A 17,769-nucleotide genomic window follows, 5' to 3' on the forward strand; every position below is an offset into this window, starting at 1 on the left:
GTGTATATATATATATATATATATGTGTGTGTGTATGTGTGTGTGTCAGCAGCAGATTAGCTCCACATTACAAACCCAGTCAATGGGAGAGGATAAATTAGCCAGCTGAAATACTGCTGTCAGCCTCTACCAGACCAGTACACAACTAACTACCCAACACTGGAAACTGCCTACAGTAGTTAGCCAAGTCCAAGTAGAGCTAGTTTCCAGACAGGGGGAAAAGGGGGTCAGTACTATGTATGGAGGGAGGGGGCTAGAGAGGGGTGCGTAGCTGTTAGAGGACATAGAGGGATATAGATAGAGAGGGGGGTAAGGAGAGGATAGAGAGGAGAGGGAGATATGGATAGAATGATGGAGAGAGGGATAGAGGGATATGGATAGAGTGATGGAGAGGGGGGGTTGAGGGGAGGATAGAGAGGAGAGAAGGATAGAGGGGAGGATAGAGAGGAGAGGGAGATATGGATAGAGTCATGGAGAGAGGGGTTAAGGGGAGGATAGAGAGGAGAGGGAGATATGGATAGAGTCATGGAGAGAGGGGTTAAGGGGAGGATAGAGAGGAGAGGGAGATATGGATAGAGTGATGGAGAGAGAGAAGTAAGGGGAGGATAGAGAGGAGAGAGAGATATGGATAGAGTGATGGAGAGAGGGGGTAAGGGGAGGATAGAGAGGATAGAGAGATATGGATAGAGTGATGGAGAGAGAGAGGTAAGGGGAGGATAGAGAGGAGAGAGAGATATGGATAGAGTGATGGAGAGAGGGGGTAAGGGGAGGATAGAGAGGATAGAGAGATATGGATATGGTTCCCCATCTTCTCCTCTCCTTCCCTCCCAGTCCTCTTCTCTCCTTCCCTCCTCTCCCCCCCCGCTCCCAGTCCTCTCCTCTCCTTCCCTCCCCTCCGCTCCCAGTCCTCTCATCTCCTTCCCTCCCCTCCCAGTCCTCTCCTTCCCTTCCAGCCCCCTCTTTCCCTCCCCTCCTCCCCTCCCAGTCATTTCTTTCCCTCCCAGTCCTCTCCTTCCCTTCCCTTCCCTCCCCTCCCAGTCCTCTCCTTCCCTCCGCTCGCAGTTCCCTTCTTCCCTCCCCTCCCAGTCCTCTCCTTCCCTCACTTCCCCATCATCTCCTCTCCTCTCCTTCCCTCCCCTCCCTCTCCTCTCCTTCCCTCCCAGTCCTCTCCTCTCCTTCCCTCCCCTCCCAGTCCTCTCCTTCCCTCCCCTCCCAGTCCTCTTCTTCCCTCCCCTCTTAGTCCTCTCCCTCTGCTCGCAGTTCCCTCCTTATCTCCCCTTCCAGTCCTCTCCTTCCCTCCCTGTCCTCTCCTTCCCTCCCTGTCTTCTCCTTCCCTCCCTGTCTTCTCCTTCCCTCCCTGTCTTCTCCTTCCCCTCCCTCTCCTCTCCTCCCCTCCTTCCCCTCCCTCTCCTCTCCTTCCCTCCCCTCCCAGTCCTCTCCTTCCCTTCCCTCCCAGTCCTCTCCTTCCCTCCCTCCCCTTCCAGTCCTCTCCTTCCCTTCCCTCCTAGTCCTCTCCTTCCCTTCCCTCCTAGTCCTCTCCTTCCCTCCACTCGCAGTTCCCTCCTCTCCCCTCCCAGTCTTCTCCTTCCCTCCTGGGTGACTAGACTGGTTAATATTTGATTCGGCTGTAATATGAAGGTGATGGCTCACACACAAAGCACAGCTACAGGGGTCACAAAGGAGGGCCATATTATAACATGGAATCTATTATTTCTCCTGGTTGTTGTGACAGACAGACACACATAAATATAACTGCCATTCCCTTAATGTTCCACACAAGGTGAGAATGACCTGATGGAAAATGAGGACGGCTATGTGTGTGTGTGTTGCAAGAAAGGGGTGCTCTCTGCCAATAATACAATTTCCTGAGCCCAATCATTGCTTCCATGTCTTCTGTCTCTGTCGGGTGATCTCACTCACTCACTCACTCACTCACTCACACTCGTTTCTGTTGCTTCCATGACATGCATGTGATGAGCTGTCATGGGTTTCAGTGACTCGGGTATTGGCTCCCATTAAGACAAATACACTCACACACTGCCATCTGAAAACACACTGCCATCTGAAAACACACTGCCATCTGAAAACATACTGCCATCTGAAAACACACTGCCAACTGAAAACACACTGCCAACTGAAAACACACTGCCAACTGAAAACACACTGCCAACTGAAAACACACTGCCATCTGAAAACACACTGCCATCTGAAAACACACTGCCATCTGAAAACACACTGCCATCTAAAAACACACTGCCATCTAAAAACACACTGCCATCTGAAAACACACTGCCATCTGAAAACACACTGCAATCTAAAAACACACTGCCATCTGAAAACACACTGCCATCTGAAAACACACTGCCATCTAAAAACACACTGCCATCTAAAAACACACTGCCATCTGAAAACACACTGCCATCTGAAAACACACTGCCATCTCAAAACACACTGCCATCTAAAAACACACTGCCATCTGAAAACACACTGCCATCTGAAAACACACTGCCATCTCAAAACACACTGCCATCTAAAAACACACTGCCATCTGAAAACACACTGCCATCTGAAAACACACTGCCATCTCAAAACACACTGCCATCTAAAAACACACTGCCATCTGAAAACACACTGCCATCTGAAAACACACTGCCATCTAAAAACACACTGCCATCTAAAAACACACTGCCATCTGAAAACACACTGCCATCTGAAAACACACTGCCATCTGAAAACACACTGCCATCTAAAAACACACTGCCATCTAAAAACACACTGCCATCTCAAAACACACTGCCATCTAAAAACACATTGCCATCTGAAAACACACTGCCATTGTTAGGGAAGATTCAGAATTTGTTGGTAACATAGGTAAGATGTTTTATATTCATCATATGTTTGTAAGTTACTTCTCATCAGAATGGTATTTTTGTATAATACTGTGGCGAGTTTGCAGTTATCTGTTCTATGTCAAAACTAAGTTGCATGGGCCACAGAGAGGGGAGAGGTCAAAGTGTCATCATGTGTAAACATATCTTTTACTCCCTACCTTTTTCTAGTGGGGAAAGGAGGGTGGCAGTGTCTGGAATCATTCTCATGCTCCCTTTTATCTTAACCTATAGCCTCACTCTCCTCTCCGTGAGTTTGTATTTAGAGTGGGTTGTATCTAAATGACAATTTGATATATGCCTGTTGATATGGAGGATTGGTTTATGGTTCTGGGGTTTGGGAAAGGAGACAAAGCTGAACGATGAATTATGTCTATGCTGTCTGACTATGTGTGATCTTTGCTATAAAGGATCCCATTTTGCCATTGTGTGGGGACTCTCAACTTTTCATTAGAGATACTGAACTGTTGAAAGTCAAAATGCTATAGAGCTGATATAATTAAAGATGGACTTTTATAACTAACTCTGACTTGTGTGTGTGGTTTGCTCCCATGATTTGGTAAATAGAGGAAATTTCCACGACACCATCTAAAAACACACTGCCATCTGAAAACACACTGCCATCTGAAAACACACTGCCATCTGAAAACACACTGCCTTCTGAAAACACACTGCCATCTGAAAACACACTGCATCTGAAAACACACTGCCATCTAAAAACACACTGCCATCTGAAAACACACTGCCATCTGAAAACACACTGCCAACTGAAAACACACTGCCAACTGAAAACACACTGCCAACTGAAAACACACTGCCATCTGAAAACACACTGCATCTGAAAACACACTGCCATCTGAAAACACACTGCCATCTGAAAACACACTGCATCTGAAAACACACTGCCATCCTTAACTACTGAAACACCATCACACAAGACCTTAACTACTGAAACACCATCACACGAGACCTTAACTACTGAAACACCATCACACGAGACCTTAACTACTGAAACACCATCACATGACAAATAACAACTCTAATTCTCTGTGTGTGTGTTATTACTCTCCTTCACAGATCAGATGATTGAGTGAGGCTACACTGCAGTTGCTATGGTATCACAGCAACAGGTTCCGTGTACACAGATGCTCTTTGCCGCTTGGAGCCGCAGCATAGGCCTAATGCAGGGTAAGAGTCCCACAACACCGCCCACACACACACACACACACACACACACACACACACACACACACACACACACACACACACACACGTAGGCATACTCACACTGTCAATATGTGTACAGACACTTGAATCGTGCACACATACAATCGTTCACATACACACACACACTCATTCACCTACAGAAACAATGAACTGTTTAGAGTGCAGTCCTGTGCACATCATGTCAGTATAACAGTAGATGTTGTACGGAGATAGTTCTATGCAGACTAACTGCTCGCTACAGTCCTCTGTTTCATTTCTCCTCAACACATCATTTGGGTAGGCTGTGTGTGTTTCTTGTGGGGCCGGGCGATATATTCAAGAAATTCCATGAATTCAAGGTTGTTTTAGCACGATGTTCCAAATGCCTGTATTGCAACAACGGAGGTTTTTATTTGTTTGTTTTTATGAGCGTTTTGTCTCTTTTTGGTTTCTTCTCCTTCATTCCTTCTGTGCTGTGTGCACTGTGCCCCCTCCCCCTGCCACTCACAACAATAACAACGGGAGATAACTTCTTCCTCTCTGACAACAAGCACTTTAAATTCGCTACTTGCATTTGAGGTTTGGTCCAACAGAATGGGTCAAATACTTTGAAGTGATCTGACTGTAATAGACGAGAACTTAACCTTTACAATGATACCCTTTATAAACTCAGCAAGAAAAGATCCGTCTCATTTTCAGGACCCTGTCTTTCAAAGATAATTCGTAAAAATCCACAGATATTCATTGTAAAGGGTTTAATGTTTCCCATGCTTGTTCAATGAACCATAAACAATTAATGAACATGCACCTGTGGAACGGTCGTTAAGAAAATAACAGCTTACAGACGGTAGGTAATTAAGGTCACAGTTAAGAAAACTTAGGGCACTAAAGAGGCCTTTCTACTGACTCCACACCAGATACTGACTGTTACTTTTGATTTTCACCCCCACTTTGTTCAGGGACACATTATTCCATTTCTGTTAGTCACATGTCTGTGGAACTTGTTCAGTTTATGTCGCAGTTGCTGAGTCTTGTTATGTTCATACAAATATTTACACATGTTAATTTTGTTGAAAATAAACGCAGTTGACAGTGAGAGGACGTTTCTTTTTTTGCTGAGTTTATGTCTCAACTCCCAAAATGTAGAACAGAGCAGACCCTACTAATACGAGAGTATTAATGGGCATGATTGTGGAAAATGTATGCTCAGTTTCTGTCAGGCGCGGCATTGCGAATCAACATACCGCTAGCAGACTGTTATACTAGCTGTCTAGCCTGTGTTTTATAATACCATGTACCTCTAGCAGACTGTTATACTAGCTGTCTAGTCTGTGTTTTATAATACCACGTACCACTAGCAGACTGTTATACTAGCTGTCTAGTCTGTGTTTTATAATACCACGTACCTCTAGCAGACTGTTATACTAGCTGTCTAGCCTGTGTTTTATAATACCATGTACCTCTAGCAGACTGTTATACTAGCTGTCTAGTCTGTGTTTTATAATACCACGTACCACTAGCAGACTGTTATACTAGCTGTCTAGTCTGTGTTTTATAATACCACGTACCTCTAGCAGACTGTTATACTAGCTGTCTAGTCTGTGTTTTATAATACCATGTACCTCTAGCAGACTGTTATACTAGCTGTCTAGTCTGTGTTTTATAATACCACGTACCACTAGTAGACTGTTATACTAGCTGTCTAGTCTGTGTTTTATAATACCATGTACCTCTAGCAGACTGTTATACTAGCTGTCTAGTCTGTGTTTTATAATACCATGTACCTCTAGCAGACTGTTATACTAGCTGTCTAGTCTGTGTTTTATAATACCACGTACCTCTAGCAGACTGTTATACTAGCTGTCTAGTCTGTGTTTTATAATGGTTTTATAGTTTTATAGTGGAGACAGGCAGGAGGGTCTATTCATAACTGTTCTACCTTGTTAGCAAGCAAATAGATCCAAGTCGGCTAGACTTTAAATATCAAGATTAGTTGGCTACTCACTAGCACGTGGGCTTGTGGTTGAGAGATTGTTTGAGACCATAGACAAACATCGGCCTTAAGAGCTCAGTGACTTTCAATGTGGCACCATTATAGGATGCCACCTTTCCAACAAGTCAGCACGTCAAATTTCTGAGAGCTGCCCCAGTGAACTGTAAGTGCTGTTATTGTGAAGTGGAAACGTCGAAGAGCAACAACGGCTCAGCTGGGACCGCCGAGTGCTGAAGCGCATAGCACGTAAAAATCGCCTGTCCTCGGTCGCAACACACATTACAGAGTTCTAAACTGCCTCTGGAAGCAACGTCAGTACAAGAACTGTTCATCAAGAGCATCATGAACTGAGCTTCCATGGCCGAGCAGTCGCCCACATGCCTAAGATCACCATACACAATGCCAAGTATCGGTTGGAGTCGTGTAAAGCTCGCCGCCATTGGTCTGTGGAGCAGTGGAAACTCGTTCTCTGGAGTGATGAATTTCGCTTGACTATCTGGCAGTGCAACGGATGAATGTGGATTTGGGGGATGCCAGGAATGCATAGTGCCACCAAACTGTGAAGTTTGGTGGTGGTGGAGGAGGAATAATGGTCTGGGGCTGTTTTTCATGGTTTGGGCCCCTTAGTTCCAGTGAAGCGAAATCTTAACGCTACAGCATACAATGACATTCTAGACGATACTCTGCTTCCAACTTTGTGGCAACAGTTTGGGGAAGGACCTTTCCTGTTTCAGCATGACAAAGCCCCCATGCACAAATCGAGGTCCATACAGAAATGGTTTGTCAAGATAGATGTGGAAGACCTTGACTGGCCTGCACAGAGCCCTGACCTAAACCCAATGAGCAGGTGTCCACATACTTTTGGTCATGTTGTGCATACCATGAATCACCCATAAGTTTGAAAAAAAATAGCGAGATGATTTTTAGGCTCCCCCCTAAATAGAGAAAAAGGATAATGAGGGGGAGATGTGTCCACGCCAGCGGAGAACAGCTAACAGAACGTGATGAAAGTTGAACTTGTTTAGTAAATTGACAGCTCCCGTTCAGGAGTTTGTTTCCAAGGTGATGAAAGCCTTGTATCTGAGACTCTCATATTCTAAGTAGGCGTGAAGAACTCTCATATCACCAAATATTAACTACGACACTTTAGGGTTGGCAGCTTATAGCGTTGTTTGTTTGTTTTGGTCAACACTCAAGAGTTTCCTATTTATTCAGTTCCCAAACACCAGCTGTCTATGAAACACCTAAATCATCTCTAACATAAGAAAACCAAGACATTTTGGTAACACTTTACTTAAACTTTTTAAATACATATATGAGGCTTTATAATGCATTTTAATCAGGATTGTATTAATGTTATGTCTCTATGTGTATCAATATTTCTAAAAAGAAAACATTCTGCTTCTACAAATGAAAATATAAGTTTCCTCCCTTTGTAAAATGTCGGGTTTCCTCCGTCTGGTTTTAAGCTCATGGTGTGAGTCCAGATGCTTTACTCCAGCCCTGCCCAGACACATTTATCATCAGCTGATAACCACAATACACTGCAGCAGACAGACCAGGGGACTCTAGTCTTCTCCTCTCTGTCCGTCTTCGCCCTCCTCTCATCTCCCTTCCCCTTTCTCTCTCTCCTCCTCTCTCTTTTTCCTACCCTTCTCCTCTACTTCTCCTACCCCTCTCCTCTCTCTTTTTCCCTCTCCTCCTCTCTCTTTTCCCTCTCCTTCTCTCTTTCCCTCCCCTCCTCTCTCTTTCTTCTCCTCTCTCTAATTCCTACCCTTCTCCTACCCCTCTCCTCCTCTCTTTGTCCCTCTCCTCCTCGCTTTCTCCTTCCTCTCCTCGCTTTCTCCCTCTTTCTCCTTCTCCTCCTCTCTCTTCTCCCTCTCTTCTCCTTCTCCTCTCTCTTTTCCCTTCTTCTCCTCTCTCTTTCCCCTACCCCCTCCCCTCCTCTCTTTCTACCACCTCACTCCTCCCATCTCGTTCTACTACCTCACTCCTCATCACTCATTCTCCTCCTCTCATTCTCCTCCTCCTCTCATTCTCCTCCTCACTCATTCTCCCTCTCCTCCTCACTCATTCTCCCTCTCCTCCTCACTCATTCTCCCTCTCCTCTTCCATCATTCTCCCTCCTCACTCATTCTCTTCCTTACTCATTCTCCTCCTCACTCATTCTCCCTCTCCTCCTCTCTTATTCTCCTCCTCACTCAACCTCCCTCTCCTCCTCACTCATCCTCACTCATCCTCCCTCTCCTCCTCACTCATTCTCCTCCTCCCTCATTCTCCTTCTCACTCATTCTCCCTCTCCTCCTCCCTCATTATCCTCCTCACTCATTTGCCTCCTCCCTCATTCTCCTCCTCACTCATTCTCCCTCTCCTCCTCACTCATCCTCCCTCTCCTCCTCACTCATCCTCCCTCTCCTCACTCATCATCCCTCTCCTCCTCACTCATTCTCCTCCTCCCTCATTCTCCTCCTCACTCATCCTCCCTCTCCTCCTCACTCATCCTCCCTCTCCTCCTCACTCATCCTCCCTCTCCTCACTCATCCTCCCTCTCCTCCTCACTCATTTTCCTTCTCCTCCTCACTCATTCTCCTCCTCCCTCATTCTCCCTCTCCTCCTCACTCATTCTCCTCCTCACTCATTCTCCTTCTCCTCCTCCTTCTCCTCCTCCTCAATCATTCTCCTCCTCACTCATTCTCCTTCTCATCCTCACTCATTCTCCCTCTCCTCCTCACTCATTCTCCTTCTCCTCCTCCCTCATTCTCCATCTCCTCTTCACTCATTCTCCTTCTCCTCCTCCTTCCTCTCCTCCTCACTCATTCTCCTTCTCCTCCTCACTCATTCTCCTTCTCCTCCTCACTCATTCTCCTCCTCACTCATTCTCCTCCTCACTCATTCTCCTTCTCCTCCTCACTCATTCTCCTCCTCACTCATTCTCCTCCTCACTCATTCTCCTTCTCCTCCTCACTCATTCTCCCTCTCCTCCTCTCTTATTCTCCTCCTCACTCATTCTCCCTCTCCTCCTCACTCATTCTCCCTCTCCTCCTCACTCATTCTCCCTCTCCTCCTCTCTTATTCTCCTCCTCACTCATTCCCCCTCACTTGTTCTCCCTCTCCTCCTCACTCATTCTCCCTCTCCTCCTCACTCATTCTCCCTCTCCTCTTCCATCATTCTCCTCCTCTCCTCCTCACTCATTCTCCCTCTCACTTGTTCTCCTCCTCTCCTCCTCCCTCTCCTCCTCACTCATCCTCCCTCTCCTCCTCACTCATCCTCCCTCTCCTCACTCATCATCCCTCTCCTCCTCACTCATTCTCCTCCTCCCTCATTCTCCTCCTCCATCCTCCCTCTCCTCCTCACTCATCCTCCCTCTCCTCCTCACTCATCCTCCCTCTCCTCACTCATCCTCCCTCTCCTCCTCACTCATTTTCCTTCTCCTCCTCACTCATTCTCCTCCTCCCTCATTCTCCCTCTCCTCCTCACTCATTCTCCTCCTCACTCATTCTCCTCTCCTCCTCCTTCTCCTCCTCCTCAATCATTCTCCTCCTCACTCATTCTCCTTCTCTCACTCATTCTCCCTCTCCTCCTCACTCATTCTCCTTCTCCTCCTCCCTCATTCTCCATCTCCTCTTCACTCATTCTCCTTCTCCTCCTCCTTCCTCTCCTCCTCACTCATTCTCCCTCCTCACTCATTCACCTCTCCTCCTCACTCATTCTCCTCCTCACTCATTCTCCTCCTCCCTCCTCTCCTCCTCACTCTCCTCCTCACTCATTCTCCTCCTCACTCATTCTCCTTCTCCTCCTCACTCATTCTCCCTCTCCTCCTCTCTTATTCTCCTCCTCACTCATTCTCCCTCTCCTCCTCACTCATTCTCCCTCACCTCACTCATTCTCCTCCTCACTCACTCATTCTCCTTCTCACTCATTCTCCCTCTCCTCCTCTCTTATTCTCCTCCTCACTCATTCTCCCTCTCCTCCTCACTCATTCTCCCTCTCCTCTCTCCTCCTCACTCATTCTCCCTCTCCTCTCTTATTCTCCTCCTCACTCATTCTCCCTCTCCTCTCTTACTCCTCCTCACTTTCTCCCTCACTTATTCTCCTTCTCACTCATTCTCCCTCTCCTCCTCTCTTATTCTCCTCCTCACTCATTCTCCCTCTCCTCCTCACTCATTCTCCCTCTCCTCTCTTATTCTCCTCCTCACTCATTCTCCCTCTCCTCTCTTATTCTCCTCCTCACTCATTCTCCCTCTCCTCTCTTATTCTCCTCCTCACTCATTCTCCCTCACTTATTCTCCTTCTCACTCATTCTCCCTCTCCTCCTCTCTTATTCTCCTCCTCACTCATTCTCCCTCTCCTCCTCACTCATTCTCCCTCTCCTGTCTTATTCTCCTCCTCACTCATTCTCCCTCACTTATTCTCCTTCTCACTCATTCTCCCTCTCCTCCTCTCTTATTCTCCTCCTCACTCATTCTCCCTCTCTTATTCTCCTTCTCACTCATTCTCCCTCTCCTCCTCTCTTATTCTCCTCCTCACTCATCCTCCCTCTCATTCTACCTCTCCTCCTCACTCATTCTCCCTCTCCTCCTCTCTCATTCTCCCTCTCCTCCTCTCTTATTCTCCTCCTCACTCATTCTCCCTCTCCTCCTCACTCATTCTCCCTCTCCTCCTCGCCCTCTCAAATCAAATGTATTTATATACTGTACAGAAACCCAGCCTAAAACCCCAAACAGCAAGCAATGCAGATGTAGAAGCACTCTCCTCCTCTCTCATTCTCCCTCTCCTCTCCTCATCTCTCTCCTCTCCTCATCTCCCATTCTCCTTCTCCTCCTCGCTCATTCTCCCTCTCCTCCTCGCTCATTCTCCCTCTCCTCTTCTCCTCTCTCATTTTCCCTCTCCTCTCCTCCTCGCTCATTCTCCCTCTCCTCTTCTCCTCTCTCATTCTCCCTCTCCTCTCCTCCACGCTCATTCTCCCTCTACTCTCCTCCACGCTCATTCTCCCTCTCCTCTCATTTTCCCTCTCCTCCCCTCTCATTCTCCCTCTCCTCCCCTCTCTTTCTCCCTCTCATTCTCCCTCTCCTCGCTCTGCAACCCCTGTGTACCATGTAGAACCAGCAGGACTAGACCAAAACCAGCGAGAACCAACAGGACTGGACGAGACCAAAACCAGCTAGAACCAACAGGACTGGACAAAACCAAAACCAGCAAGAACCAACAGGACTGAACGAGACCAAAACCAGTGAGAACCAACAGGACTGGACAAAACCAAAACCAGCTAGAACCAACAGGACTGGACAAAACCAAAACCAGCTAGAACCAACAGGACTGGACAAAACCAGCTAGAACCACAGGACTGGACAAAACCAAAACCAGCTAGAACCAACAGGACTGGACAAAACCAGCTAGAACCACAGGACTGGACAAAACCAAAACCAGCTAGAACCAACAGGACTGGACAAAACCAAAACCAGCTAGAACCAACAGGACTGGACAAAACCAAAACCAGCTAGAACCAACAGGACTGAACGAGACCAAAACCAGCGAGAACCAACAGGACTGTACAAAACCAAAACCAGCTAGAACCAACAGGACTGGACAAAACCAAAACCAGCTAGAACCAACAGGACTGGACAAAACCAAAACCAGCTAGAACCACAGGACTGGACAAAACCAAAACCAGCTAGAACCAACAGGACTGGACAAAACCAGCTAGAACCACAGGACTGGACAAAACCAAAACCAGCTAGAACCAACAGGACTGGACAAAACCAAAACCAGCTAGAACCAACAGGACTGGACAAAACCAAAACCAGCTAGAACCAACAGGACTGAACGAGACCAAAACCAGCGAGAACCAACAGGACTGGACAAAACCAAAACCAGCTAGAACCAACAGGACTGGACAAAACCAAAACCAGCTAGAACCAACAGGACTGGACAAAACCAAAACCAGCTAGAACCAACAGGACTGGACAAAGCCAAAACCAGCTAGAACCAACAGGACTGAACGAGACCAAAACCAGCGAGAACCAACAGGACTGGACGAGACCAAAACCAGCTAGAACCAACAGGACTGAACTAGACCAAAACCAGCTAGAACCACAGGACTGGACTAGAACAAAACCAGCTAGAACCACAGGACTGGACAAAACCAAAACCAGCGAGAACCAACAGGACTGGACTAGACCAAAACCAGCTAGAACCAACAGGACTGGACAAAACCAAAACCAGCGAGAACCAACAGGACTGGACTAGACCAAAACCAGCTAGAACCACAGGACTGGACTAGACCAAAAGCAGCTAGAATCACAGGACTAGACCAAAACCAGCAAGAACCAACAGGACTGAGTACAACAACCCAAATGTCTCAATATTTCCATGGCAAAAATGAAAACACGAAGCAGCCCAAACTCTTTGGTTCTTTAAAATCCTGCTGTATGTAATACATTGTGTTATAGCTTGGAAAATAAATGCATGTGACTCTGGATGACAACATAATGAGTTATAGAAATACACCAGAACCGAGAATAACTTTTTTAGAATCATAGGACTCTTCCGGTGTGTATCCACCGACCCCACACACACACACACACACACACACACACACACACACACACACACACACACGTACGTACCAGGACTCTGCCGGTGAGTGTCTGTGCTGATATCATGACCCCGGCCCAGTCCTTAACGGATGTCATCCAGCCCACCTCACTGGCAGGGACCACTTCGTCCTTCTCATCAGGACCCTTAGCTGTACCGTCTGCTGCCTGACTGTTAGCAGGGTTATTTACCTTCTGGGCCTCCTGGAACAAAAGGGGGAGAGAGAGGTGGGGGGGAGTGAGAGACAGTGGGGGTAGAGAGTGAGAGGGAGAGGTGGGGTGGAGAACGAGAGAGGGGGGGGTGGAGAGAGAGGGGGGGGGGGTGGAGATTGAGAGGGAGAGTTGGGGTGGAGAACGAGAGAAATAGAGGGGGGGTGGAGAGAGAGAGGGGGGGGGGGTGGAAAGCGAGAAGTGGGGTGGAGAACAAGAGAGAGAGGGGGTGGAGAGCGAGAGAGACAGGTGGGGTGGAGAACGAGAGAGGTGGGGTGGAGAACGAGAGAGAGGTGGGGTGGAGAACGAGAGAGAGGTGGGTGGAGAGAGAGAGAGGGGTTGGAGAGAGAGAGGGGGGGTGGAGAGAGAGAGAGGGGGGGTGGAGAGAGAGAAGTGGGGTGGAGAACAAGAGAGAGAGGGTGTGGAGAGCGAGAGAGAGAGGTGGGGTGGAGAACGAGAGGGGTGGGGTGGAGAACGAGAGAGAGGTGGGGTGGAGAACGAGAGAGAGGTGGGTGGAGAGAGAGAGAGAGGGGTTGGAGAGAGAGAGAGGGGGGGGGTGGAGAGAGAGAGGGGAGTGTGGAGAGAGAGAGGGGGGTGGAGAGAGAGAGGGGGGGGTGGAGAGAGAGAGGGGAGTGTGGAGAGAGAGAGGGGGGTGGAGAGAGAGAGAGAGGGGGGTGGAGAGAGAGAGAGAGAGGGGGGGTGAAGAGAGAGAGAGAGGGGGGGGGTGGAGAGAGAGAGAGGGGGTGGAGAGAGAGAGGGGGGGTGGAGAGAGAGAGGGGGGGTGGAGAGAGAGAGGGGGGTGGAGAGAGAGAGAGAGAGGGGGGTGGAGAGAGAGAGAGAGAGAGGAGGGGTGGAGAGAGAGAGAGAGAGAGGGGTGGGTGGAGAGAGAGAGGGGGGGGTGGAGAGAAAGAGAGAAATAAAGACTGCATTAACATTTTGTTGATCAAACAGATATTATTTCACATAGAAATATCATGTCAGTTGTTCTGTATGTTATATTTATATCTGCAATATTCTACCAGATCATCTAGCACCATGTCCCTGAGAGGAGAGTGGGCTTGGAGGTACATGTACTGTCCAGCTCCATTAGGGTACTGTCCAGCTCCATTAGGTTTACTGTACTGTCCAGCTCCATTAGGGTACTGTCCAGCTCCATTAGATGTACTGTACTGTCCAGCTCCATTAGATGTACTGTACTGTCCAGCTCCATTAGGGTACTGTCCAGCTCCATTATGTGTACATGTACTGTCCAGCTCCATTAGATGTACTGTCCAGCTCAATTAGGTGTACTAGTCCAGCTCAATTAGGTGTACTGTTCAGCTCCATTAGGTGTACAGTACTGTCCAGCTCGATTAGATGTACTGTCCAACTCCATTAGGTGTACTGTACTGTCCAGCTCCATTAGATGTACTGTCCAGCTCCATTATGTGTACATGTACTGTCCAGCTCGATTAGATGTACTGTCCAGCTCAATTGGGTGTACTGTCCAGCTCAATTAGGTGTACTGTTCAGCTCCATTATGTGTACATGTACTGTCCAGCTCCATTAGATGTACTGTCCAGCTCAATTAGGTGTACTGTCCAGCTCAATTAGGTGTACTGTTCAGCTCGATTAGGTGTACTGTAGTGTCCAGCTCGATTAGATGTACTGTCCAACTCCATTAGGTGTACTGCACTGTCCAACTCCATTAGGTGTACTGTCCAACTCCATTAGGTGTACTGTCCAGCTCCATTAGGTGTACTGTCCAGCTCCATTAGGTGTACTGTACTGTCCAACTCCATTAGGTGTACTGTACTGTCCAGCTCCATTAGGTGTACTGTCCAACTCCATTCGGTGTACTGTCCAGCTCCATTAGATGTACTGTCCAGATATGTTAGGTGTACTGTCCAGCTCAATTAGGTGTACTGTCCAGCTCCATTAGATGGACTGTACTGTCCAGCTCCATTAGGTGGACTGTACTGTCCAGCTCCATTAGGTGGACTATACTGTCCAGCTCCATTAGGTGGACTGTACTGTCCAGCTCCATTAGGTGTACTGTACTGTCCAGCTCCACTAGGTGTACTGTGCTGTCCAGCTCCATTAGGTGTACTATACTGTCCAGCTCCATTAGGTGGACTGTACTGTCCAGCTCCATTAGGTGGACTACACTGTCCAGCTCCATTAGGTGGACTGTACTGTCCAGCTCCATTAGGTGGACTGTACTGTCCAGCTCCATTAGGTGTACTGTACTGTCCAGCTCCATTAGGTGGACTATACTGTCCAGCTCCATTAGGTGGACTGTACTGTCCAGCTCCATTAGGTGGACTATACTGTCCAGCTCCATTAGGTGGACTGTACTGTCCAGCTCCATTAGGTGGACTGTACTGTCCAGCTCCATTAGGTGTACTGTACTGTCCAGCTCCATTAGGTGGACTATACTGTCCAGCTCCATTAGGTGGACTGTACTGTCCAGCTCCATTAGGTGTACTGTACTGTCCAGCTCCACTAGGTGTACTGTGCGTGCGTGCGTGCGTGAGAGAGAGAGAGAAAGTGAGAGTGTGTGTGTGTGTGTGTGTGTGTGTGTGTGTGTGTGTGTGTGTGTGTGTGTGTGTGTGTGTGTGTGTGTGTGTGTGGTCGCTTTTTGCCAATATGGGCCTGTAAGTTCATTCATCCCCGGGGTATACAGTGGCATAAGACTAATATTGTCATGCAGGCCCCTCAACCTTGTGTCTGAATGAGTGAGGATCCACTCGCCAATGTTACTGTACGTACGCAGCTGTTCAGCCATCCACTAACTCAAATAACACTCCACTTCATATGTTTCCCCCTCAACCATTAAGCTGCATGGTTTAATTGCACACACACACCGCCTGGCGAGGTAGAGTAGAGGTCAGCGTGTCACCGCAGGCCTATAAAGCATTGGGTGTAGCCCAGCGAATGGCGTCACAGAGAATCCCTGGCACTCCAATAACTTTCAGAGCTCTCGACGGCGGCCCGCTCTCTCTTCCAAGGAAGCTCGCTCGTATTTCATCAGGAAACACATATAGTAGTTCATATTTTATTACGACCCACCGACACTCGTTCTCTCTGGACCCAACCTGGGTTCAAACACTATGCAAAATCTTTCAAATTATGCCTAGTGTCTGCCTCAAGTGTCAAATGGGCGGAGTTTGCCGTTTTCAGACTTTTCTGTTGGTTCATTAAGCAAAGCAAGCTCAATCAAGCACATACTGTATATGTACAGTGCCTTGCGAAAGTATTCGGCCCCCTTGAACTTTGCGACCTTTTGCCACATTTCAGGCTTCAAACATAAAGATATAAAACTGTATTTTTTTGTGAAGAATCAACAACAAGTGGGACACAATCATGAAGTGGAACGACATTTATTGGATATTTCAAACTTTTTTAACAAATCAAAAACTGAAAAATTGGGCGTGCAAAATTATTCAGCCCTCTTAAGTTAATACTTTGTAGCGCCACCTTTTGCTGCGATTACAGCTGTAAGTCGCTTGGGGTATGTCTCTATCAGTTTTGCACATCGAGAGACTGAATTTTTTTCCCATTCCTCCTTGCAAAGCAGCTCGAGCTCAGTGAGGTTGGATGGAGAGCATTTGTGAACAGCAGTTTTCAGTTCCTTCCACAGATTCTCGATTGGATTCAGGTCTGGACTTTGACTTGGCCATTCTAACACCTGGATATGTTTATTTTTGAACCATTCCATTGTAGATTTTGCTTTATGCTTTGGATCATTGTCTTGTTGGAAGACAAATCTCCATCCCAGTCTCAGGTCTTTTGCATTTCTTCCAGAATGGTCCTGTATTTGGCTCCATCCATCTTCCCATCAATTTTAACCATCTTCCCTGTCCCTGCTGAAGAAAAGCAGGCCCAAACCATGATGCTGCCACCACCATGTTTGACAGTGGGGATGGTGTGTTCAGCTGTGTTGCTTTTACGCCAAACATAATGTTTTGCATTGTTGCCAAAAAGTTCAATTTTGGTTTCATCTGACCAGAGCACCTTCTTCCACATGTTTGGTGTGTCTCCCAGGTGGCTTGTGGCAAACTTTAAACAACACTTTTTATGGATATCTTTAAGAAATGGCTTTCTTCTTGCCACTCTTCCATAAAGGCCAGATTTGTGCAATATACAACTGATTGTTGTCCTATGGACAGAGTCTCCCACCTCAGCTGTAGATCTCTGCAGTTCATCCAGAGTGATCATGGGCCTCTTGGCTGCATCTCTGATCAGTCTTCTCCTTGTATGAGCTGAAAGTTTAGAGGGACGTCCAGGTCTTGGTAGATTTGCAGTGGTCTGATACTCCTTCCATTTCAATATTATCGCTTGCACAGTGCTCCTTGGGATGTTTAAAGCTTGGGAAATCTTTTTGTATCCAAATCCGGCTTTAAACTTCTTCACAACAGTATCTCGGACCTGCCTGGTGTGTTCCTTGTTCTTCATGATGCTCTCTGCGCTTTTAACAGACCTCTGAGACTATCACAGTGCAGGTGCATTTATACAGAGACTTGATTACACACAGGTGGATTGTATTTATCATCATTAGTCATTTAGGTCAACATTGGATCATTCAGAGGTCCTCACTGAACTTCTGGAGAGAGTTTGCTGCACTGAAAGTAAAGGGGCTGAATAATTTTGCACGCCCAATTTTTCAGTTTTTGAATTGTTAAAAAAGTTTGAAATATCCAATAAATGTCGTTCCACTTCATGATTGTGTCCCACTTGTTGTTGATTCTTCACAAAAAAATACAGTTTTATATCTTTATGTTTGAAGCCTGAAATGTGGCAAAAGGTCGCAAAGTTCAAGGGGGCCGAATACTTTCGCAAGGCACTGTATATGGAATGATTTCGATTGTTGTTTCAACCTGGGTATGCTCTAGACGT

General features: G+C 47.3%; 1 protein-coding gene across 3 annotated transcripts in view; it reads right to left on the reverse strand.

The window, feature by feature from the left end:
- LOC139413123 (calcium-activated potassium channel subunit alpha-1a-like) overlaps positions 1–17,769 on the reverse strand; it is a 309,221-nt gene that overhangs the window by 190,995 nt on the left and 100,457 nt on the right. For all 3 annotated transcript variants that reach the window (XM_071160220.1, XM_071160212.1, XM_071160204.1), the window contains exon 2: positions 12,715–12,885. In XM_071160220.1, the coding sequence (XP_071016321.1) occupies positions 12,715–12,885 (171 nt within the window). The remainder of the gene's footprint in view (positions 1–12,714; positions 12,886–17,769) is intronic.

The sequence above is a fragment of the Oncorhynchus clarkii genome, chromosome 1 (genome assembly GCF_045791955.1).
Source record: "Oncorhynchus clarkii lewisi isolate Uvic-CL-2024 chromosome 1, UVic_Ocla_1.0, whole genome shotgun sequence".
In the NCBI taxonomy this organism is placed as follows: Eukaryota; Metazoa; Chordata; class Actinopteri; order Salmoniformes; family Salmonidae; genus Oncorhynchus; species Oncorhynchus clarkii.